Genomic DNA, 8,942 nt, shown 5'->3' with positions numbered 1-8,942 from the left:
AGGAGATATTTTTAAGAAGGAGAATGAGTTTTGGATATTTAAGTTTGTTTCTGAATATGTATTAAGAACAGACAGCTAGGAGGGGGGGAAAAAAAGAGATAAATGCATCAATCACACTTGAACAGGCCTTTGAAGTGTTGTTTTGTGTAAGCAATGCTTTCAATGTCTCAGGATGACAGCACTAAAATGATCTCTCAGTTAACATGACAGCACAATCACAAGAGGGGGAATGTTGAGTGAAGGATTAACTGCAGCAGTAAAGTGAGAGAAACACTGGGCAGGTATACGTCTGCCAGAGAGGAGGTCCCTGTACATCAGTCTTTCATATAGTTTTTAGCAGTCAGAGTGCTATGAGGTGAGAACTCTCTCCAGTAAAAACACATCTGGTCCTGGTTAAATGCTGCGGAAACTTGGATTAAACACATTCTTCTTCTTCGAAAAAGATTGTTCTTGCCATAACAAATGCATGTGTCTGACAGATGATACCACAAATCAGCCTTGGGCTAATATTTGGTTTCTCTTTTCATAGCATTAAGTCACAACAGTGGAAAAGGAGCCTGTTAAGAGGCAAAAAGGGGGAACGACTTGCTTTCAATAAGATATATTCAGAAAAAGGTAATCTTGAAGAAAACAACACTATTTTTATCATGATCTATCCGGCAGTTCAGAGAATTTCTAGTGAAGGATAAGACGGATATGTTTATGGCTCTTAGAAATTTGACTTGTAAAATATGGCATGTCAGTTTTTCTTTTTTACTTAATCAATTTATTGTTTCATAATTATACTCGTCACTGATGTGTTGAGTATAATTACAATTATATACAAAAACTCAACTGACATAAAAAAGAGCTCATTAAAAACGTCTGTAGTTGGCAAGAAAGTAAAAGAAATTTCTAACAATCATAACAGCAGCAAAAGACACCATCCTTTAAGTGGGTACAAGGATAGTGGGCAGAGATGGTAACACTTAATAAAGGGAAATACTGGAAGAAACCGCTTAACAGCTGCTGTAAAAGAAATTACAAATGAGACCAGGAATAAAGTGACTAAATTAAAACAGCTAGTGTCATGGTCCTAGGGCAAAGTTTGCAAATCTCTTTTCTATCTGTGCACAGAATCTGACTCAGACTGAGCTTTTTTTTTTTATCATTAAGAAATTACCACCTTGCAGAATTTATTAAAAAGCTAACATAGATGTATTTCCCTCCCTTTACAAATCTGCACTTTTTGTTACATAAAATCCCTAATAAGTAACACCATCTCAGTTATGTAACATGTATATCTTATTAAATTGTTATCCACTAGAAAATAATTTTTCTGGTAACAAAATCCTTTACTAAAATAAACTGAAGCAGGATCCAGCCTTTAATGTCAAATAAACAGTTGAAATATAGATTTCTGACAACTCAGGTAGGCTTGTTTTTAAACAAAGCCTTAAAACTTTTTTTTATCCTCAGAAAATGTAAAGTATTGCTAATAGTATTTACATGTCATTGAGGGAGTGAACTTAATGTTTCAAACAAAATATTCAATTCAAAAATACTTTATTCATCCCAAAAGAAAATCAAAAGTCGCACTAATTTTTTTAAACAGGTGTTGTAGATGTTAATTGTAGGCAGGAAGGATCCTCTGGGGAAGCCTCTGACTGAAGACACTGCTGTTGTTAAACAGTCTGATGAGGAGGACGCTCACTGTTGTCCATAATGTTCTTCACTTTATGAAGAATTATTTGCGAAAAAATCTCCAGAGGTTCTAGAGGAGTTCCTAGAACAGAGCTGGCCTTCTTAATTACCGTATTTTCACGACTATAAGGCGCACCTAAACGTCTTTTTTTTCCCTCAAAATGTGGGGTGCGCCCTATAGTGCGGTGCGCCCTATCTGCGGACGTTGTTGAGACCACCATGAGTATGTGAGAACCTTAAAGGGGGAAGTGTGGGCGTGGCTTGTGTATAAAAGAACAGGTATGTGCTTTATGCAGAAAATTGTTGTCTTAACAACCCTGGAAATGGCAAAGAGACACGCCTATGAAGCCCAGTTTAAACTGAAGGCTATCAGCTACGCAGTGGAACATGGAAATCGAGCAGCTGCGAGAGAATTCAATATAAATGAATCGATGGTTCGCAAGTAGAGGAAGCTGGAAAACGAACTCCGACTGGTGAAGAAGACGCAGCTGAGTTTCCGCGGACATAAGGCAAGGTGGCCCGAGTTGGAGGAAAGACTCGAGCGGTGGATCGTGGAGCAAAGAACGAGTGGGGCCAGCGTTTCAACGGTTACTGTTCGACTAAAAGCAGTAAAGCTGGCGGAAGAAATGAAAATTGAAAATTTTCAAGGAGGTCCATCGTGGTGCTTCCGTTTTATGAAACGGTGCAATTTTTCCATCCGGACCAGGACTACAGTTGCTCAGCGACGTCCGGCGGATTATGATGAAAAGAGGATGAGGACTTTGATTAATACTCTGTAATAAATACATGAATAAAGCATAATCAGACTCAGTTTTGCTCCCGCTCTATTTTTCTACCTGAAAACTTAATTCAACAGCAGCCTCTGGGCCGCGGCGCATCCGGACTCACCTCGGCAGGTGTTTTTTCATCTAAATAATCTAAATCTTTTTAAGTGAGAAAGTCCACCTGAAAATTTAATCATTGCAGTCAGTTCATCCAGATTATTATCCTGCCTATGTTTTAAGTTAATTTATGCGTCAATAAACGAAGAAGAAGGGGAAACTGGCATGTCGGATTTAGCGCAGCTGTTTAATTCAGAAACAGAGGATGAGGACTTTGAGGGGTTTGATTAATACTCTGTAATAAATACTTGAATAAAGCACAATCAGACTCAGTTTTGCTCCCGCTCTATTTTTCTACCTGAAAACTTAATTCAACAGCAGGCTCTGGGCCGCGGCGCATCCGGGCTCACCTCGGCAGATGTTTTTTTCATCTAAATCAGTGGTCTCCAACCCTGGTCCTCAAGATCTACTGTCCTACAGATTTTCCCTGCTTCAACACAGCTGAATCAAATGATTGATTACCTTTTCAAGCCATTCATTTGATTCAGCTGTGTTGAAGCAGGGATGCATCTAAAATCTGTAGGACAGTAGATCTTGAGGACCAGGGTTGGAGACCACTGATCTAAATAATCTAATTCTTTTTAAGAGAGAAAGTCCACCTGAAAATTTAATCATTGCAGTCAGTTCATCCAGATTATTATCCTGCCTATGTTTTAAGTTAATTTATGCGTCAATAAACGAAGAAGAAGGGGAAACTGGCATGTCGGATTTAGCGCAGCTGTTTAATTCAGAAACAGAGGATGAGGACTTTGAGGGGTTTGATTAATACTCTGTAATAAATACTTGAATAAAGCACAATCAGACTCAGTTTTGCTCCCGCTCTATTTTTCTACCTAAAAAACTTAATTCAACAGCAGGCTCTGGGCCGCGGCGCATCCGGACTCACCTCGGCAGGTGTTTTTTCATCTAAATAATCTAAATCTTTTTAAGTGAGAAAGTCCACCTGAAAATTTAATCATTGCAGTCAGTTCATCCAGATTATTATCCTGCCTATGTTTTAAGTTAATTTATGCGTCAATAAACTGTATCAGAGGAGTAATCACAGCCCTGTGTCATCAGCGATGTGTCTCTCACGGCCAGCTCCCAGGTTTGAATAATACTTTGTAATAAATACACCTTGCTGTGATCAGTGGGAATAAAGTAGTTGTAATATGTTTTTAAGTGGGAAAATCCACCTGAGAGGACATGTACCTGTATATAAAAAACGCGCCCTATAGTCCGGTGCGCCTTATGTGTGTGTTAAATACAGAAATGGCACACATAACTGAGACTGCGCCTTTTAGTCCGGTGCGCCTTATGGTCGTGAAAATATGGTAGCTTGTTGAGCTTTTTTAAGTCTTTAGCTGTAATACTGTTACAAGAAACATTTGGGATAATGACCATTTAAGACAGTCCAGCAGGTAAAGAATTGGATTTTATTAGAAAGGACCATTCGCAGGACATTTGTAACTGGTGTCTGTTTAACAGGGGAAAAGAAAGTTAATAATAGTAATGTCCAAATTTAGCAGATGATGGTTTCCAGTAAACTAAAGAATAAAGAAAACGTAGAAGTGGTGATCAAAAGCAAAACAATACAGGGAAAACAATGTGTTCTCAGCAGCTTCCCTTACAAGAGAAAAATAAAAAAATACACTTCATTCACACATCTCTCCACAACTCCTCTGAAATAACCAAAAATACTTTTACAAAATCTGTTCCTCAAATGTGGAAATAACATTCGTTAAACTGAAGAGTCTCCTTTCCAACAATTAGCACAAAGGTTTGAGACTTAGACCGCCTTGCGATGATACTCTGGTGGAGCGACTTCGTAGTCGCTTGCATTGAAGAGTGAGGCAGAGTTCTTTACAAGATACCTGAAAGGAGATACAGGTGTTTTTTGCAGCAGTTTCTTGACTTTTAGAGTTGTAGAAAGAGTTATTCATACTTACTTGAGAAAGTCTTGTAGATAACTGAGGAGCAGCGCAAGACTTTTCTCATCCAGGGGAGTGTATGCCAGCATGGCCCCAATTCTTACTGTCCAAAACACAATCAAACACAACATCTAAATAGATTTTTGAATAAGGGTTCAAATCAATACAACCAAACACAAACACGTTCATAACTGTGCTAGATTTGTTTTTCGATCAGCATCCTCATCCTGAAGGCTGACACACACACACACACACACACCGCCAACACTTCAAAATTCTTCCCCGTCTATACTGTGCAGCCATGCTCTGAATTCCTGTTTCCAGCCAGTTTTGTTTGAATTTGCTTTTTCCCAACCTCTGCCTTTTTTCTCCACCTCTATGCACCACACTTCTACCCAAACATCCGGATTTACGGATAACCGGAAGCATTTCTCAGATTGGTTCCACATCTTTGTTCTAATGGTCATATCTCGAACTTTTTTTTTATTATAAAATATTTCTCTTTAAAAAAAAAAAAGGAAAAGAAAAATACAAGAGCGACCTGTGATCACATTTAAGGATTTTTTTTCTTAATTTGTAAAAAAAATATATATTTAAAAAAATATTAAAGAGAAATTAATTTTAATGCTTTCTAACAAGCCCTGGAAATAATGTGAGTCTATTCATAAGACCATTGAACCCAAGGAAAATCTATTTTACCAACTTCACCTCAATGAATTGAGCTTTTTTGGATCAAAAAGTATTGAATTAAGTTTTTTTTTTTTTTACTAATAATCTGAATCTAAATGTATATCCCTCTTGTTAATCTAAGTCAAGGTGACAATAACGTTAGCTTCAGTTAAAGGGAAGCTAACAGCATCAGTTTTGCTAAATGAATAACAAACCTCTCAAGAGCTTTCTTTCTCTAGGTTCTCAACTAAAATACCTTATTGTAACACCAAGTTGTTTTGGGGGGCTGACTCACAAGCCCTGAACTGAAGAAAAAAGATAAAATTACCCCTCAAAGGATTTCAGCTGCAACTGTAGGTTAGTTTTTTAAATACTGATACAATTGTTTCTAAAGGAACTTTTTGTGTATAATACCCAAAATGTGTGTCTTTACCAAAGAGTCTGAGTAGGTGAGGAGCACCGTAGATCTGAGACATAGGTGTATCTGGGTGGCTAGCCAGGATGTCTGCGTACTGCGGCCGCTCAAATTTGTAGAGAAGCTGCGTCCCTAGCATGACGTTGAAATATTCCCGAATACCAGCGACCACCTCATTCACAGCAAACTCTCTGTACAATAAGGGAACGAAATCACACTGGCATAAAACATGAGGCGGAAACATTGCAATTATGGTTCTGGTTATTAAAAAGGTTGTAAGTAAAAAAGATAAAGGGTCTATGTTTACTTGCTGTCAGAGTTTCCTCTTGATTTCTTGTAGTTTCCATAGTCTTCAAGAACAGCATCGACATTTTTTTTGGCTGGAAGGTGAAAAAGCTGAAGAAAAATACATCCAAACATCAGCTTTACAGATATCTCTAGGTGGATTACATAGCAGCATCCTGACAAGCCTACAAACAAAATGAGTAATCCTGACAGGTTACCTGTTTCTGACGTGTAATCAGATCCCAGTCATCTACAAGCCATGGTTTAAGCTCCTCTGGGATCTTTACCTTAACCTCCACTCGGTTTATAAATGTTTCCTCCTACGCAGAGAGAGACGGAGAGAAAAAAATAAATCACTTCATCTGCATTGCTTACATTTATCATTTCATTTTGAGGATCTAAAATCCATCCAAAAAAAATCCAGGAATTATTTTAGGTTCTGAACATAGTCTACTTCCTCACTGAATCAACTCAATGTGCTGTAAAGAATTCCTGCACCTACGCTCTCAACAGTTGGGTCAACACGTGCTCTTTTCTTCCTTGGAGGATGTGTTGGGTCTCCCCCTGAACTGGTTCCTTCTCCTGCTCCAGGAGCTGCAAAAACAGATCAGCCTCACTAACATGTCGAACACAGGCTTCAGTGAACTTTTTGAACTTAATGGCTTTAGAACATTTAAGAGTAGAGGGACACATATACTCACTCTTCTGTTTGTTCTTTTTGGTTTTCCTGCAAAAACAAACAAACTTAATATGTATATATACACATAATCAATGTTTTTTTATATAAACTTAATTGAACAGGAAGACCAGGTTAAAAACGGTATCAAAGTGCGAACACTCACACATCATTTTTCTGTGATGTAGGAGGGATTTTCTTATTTGGTGCGGCTCCCCTCATTTTTCCTTCTACATAATGGTCTCTAAATTAGGAAAACAACAGTTTGGTTATTTGGGAACAAGCTGTTCTAAAAAAAGGTTAGCCAATTAGGTGGTGTTAGGGATGGGAGGTGTACTAATGGACTTACTGATTGGCCTTCTGAAGCTCTTTCTGTTTCTGAAGATTACTGTCCACATACTTCAGTACTCTGCTTTCAGGAACCCATTCGTCCCAGCTGAAAGACAAATCTTATTTAAGAACTCAGGCCAGAGTAGAAGACACACAAATTTACTAGTTTATTATCCAAGCTGAACACTCACTTCTTATTCCAACCACTGTAATGAATGAAGTATTTGATCTGTTTGTCCTTGATATTAATCTTAACACACTGCAAAGAGAAGTACCCATCACTTTAACTACTATATAAAAGATTAAGAGGATGTATAAAAGGGCAGGTTAAATAAAGGTAACTTACCTTAGCTTCGTAGAGCAATGGCCCATGAAAACACAGCACTCTTTCACCTGCATGGGAAATAAAACAAATAGAAACTAAATTTGTTTTAAATGGAATTGAATAAAAAAATAAAAAAAAACAATTTAAAAAATTTCCATGATTCTATACATTATTTAAAGAAAGAAGTGACAGAAATTATTAGGTCACTCTTTCTGACTTTATAAAATATACTTTCTAAAATGTAACTAAAGCAAAAGAAATAAAACTGAATACAGATAATTAATTCAACTGTTTGTGTATTCAGGTCATATTGCCGAGTTGTGTCTCCTCTTTGTACCCACATGTTGCCAACTATTCTAAACACACTTGGATTTTGAATCAATTGTGATTTAAAATATTTTTCTTTGTAGCAAAGTATTTTTATGAATAACGTAGCCAAGTACAGCTACTGTTTGCTTTATTGTGTATGCTTGGCTTAGTTGACTTTTTGGCAGAATATAAACCCCTGATTATGCTAAAAAACTGAACATTTTGCAAATAATCCATAATTTCTTAACAGTCGACCAGTGGTTTTCAGTCCTGCAGCTCAAATAACCCTGTTCTGCATGTTTTAGGTGTTCCCTCTCTGTCACACACCTGACTTATTTGAATGACTGATTAACAGGCTCCTGTAGCCCTTAATGGCTGAGTCAGGTTTGATGCTGCAGAGACAAACCTAAAGCATGTAGTAGTATTTGAAGACAAGGGTTATGAATATCTAAAGTAGTAGACTATGAGCAGCTTATACCATTTTATGATATGTATTGATTGCTTAAATTAAAAGAATGTCAAAGTGGGGATGGAAACTTCCTCTTGCTAAACAAAAAGTCATGACCGATTAGTACAAAACATTTGTAGAGATTCCAGCTATTCGGGTCAAATTAGCAATTTCTATAAGGGTAAAAATTATACCATCTGTACTATCAGTGAAGAGTAGAGATACTTTTATACATCTGGTCACAAAATAGGGTATCTACATTCAGAACATTAGTCATATCAGAGTGATAAAACGTTTCTAACTAAGCCGGAAAGAAAACAAATATTGATCCGATATTGCACATTACCAGAGTCCTTAACAAGTACTAAATATTAAAGGCAGGATGCACTTTTACTACATTTGATTTATTTTAACATATCTATTAATGCTTAGCATAACGTTTTTTTAGTTACAATATTGATAAAATGCTGAAATACTATATTTCTGCACTGGAAGTTAAAATGACAGCACCAGAAAATGGTTAGAAAGAGTAAAATTAGCCAAGAGTGAGCTAACTGTTAGCTTGGTCAAACACTGGTAAGGATGGGCGGTAAAGTCTTACAGCTGCTAACGCTTTGGAAATAAATCGAAACTATCTATAAATTTCAGATAATGCACTTTATATTAGAATGTGGACCCTGGCTAATAATCCAAACCCTTTGTACCAAAGAGGCGAACTAATTAATAAACCTTTTTGTCTTTACCACCACAACAATGACGGCTAGCCGCTTCGCCTCCGACAACTACGATGTTAGGAGATTTAAAATGAACAGAAACACACAAGAAAAAAACAAACAGAGAAAAACCTCCGTACCTTCTTGAAATTTAGGTTTCGGGTCCTGTTTCGGCGCCATTCATGGATTAAGCTATCAAAATTACGGGAAAATCGTCAGGTCCCATTCCAGTCTACCGCGGCGCCGCTATCCAATGACGTCATTCTTCTTCCTGCTGGCCCGCTGTTCCGTGGCGGAT

The 8,942-nt window shown here is 37.4% G+C and overlaps 1 protein-coding gene across 1 annotated transcript; it reads right to left on the bottom strand.

Annotated features, from left to right (window-relative positions):
- Positions 1–3,958: 3,958 nt before the first annotated feature.
- morf4l1 (mortality factor 4 like 1) lies at positions 3,959–8,938 on the bottom strand. The gene is made up of 12 exons (XM_038280448.1): positions 8,785–8,938; positions 7,196–7,242; positions 7,041–7,108; positions 6,869–6,955; positions 6,686–6,763; positions 6,545–6,570; positions 6,346–6,437; positions 6,062–6,163; positions 5,866–5,954; positions 5,577–5,749; positions 4,493–4,577; positions 3,959–4,417 (listed from the first exon to the last, which is right to left on the bottom strand). Exons 1-12 carry the CDS (start codon positions 8,822–8,824, stop codon positions 4,333–4,335), a joined length of 972 nt encoding a protein of 323 aa, XP_038136376.1. The 5' UTR covers positions 8,825–8,938; the 3' UTR covers positions 3,959–4,332.
- Between the last annotated feature and the right edge of the window lie 4 nt (positions 8,939–8,942).

Source organism: Cyprinodon tularosa, unplaced genomic scaffold (genome assembly GCF_016077235.1).
Source record: "Cyprinodon tularosa strain WSP-4 unplaced genomic scaffold, ASM1607723v1 ctg16, whole genome shotgun sequence".
In the NCBI taxonomy this organism is placed as follows: domain Eukaryota; kingdom Metazoa; phylum Chordata; class Actinopteri; order Cyprinodontiformes; family Cyprinodontidae; genus Cyprinodon; species Cyprinodon tularosa.
The sequence above is the reverse complement of the archived record's forward strand: the minus strand, read 5'-3'. Positions and strand labels throughout refer to the sequence as shown.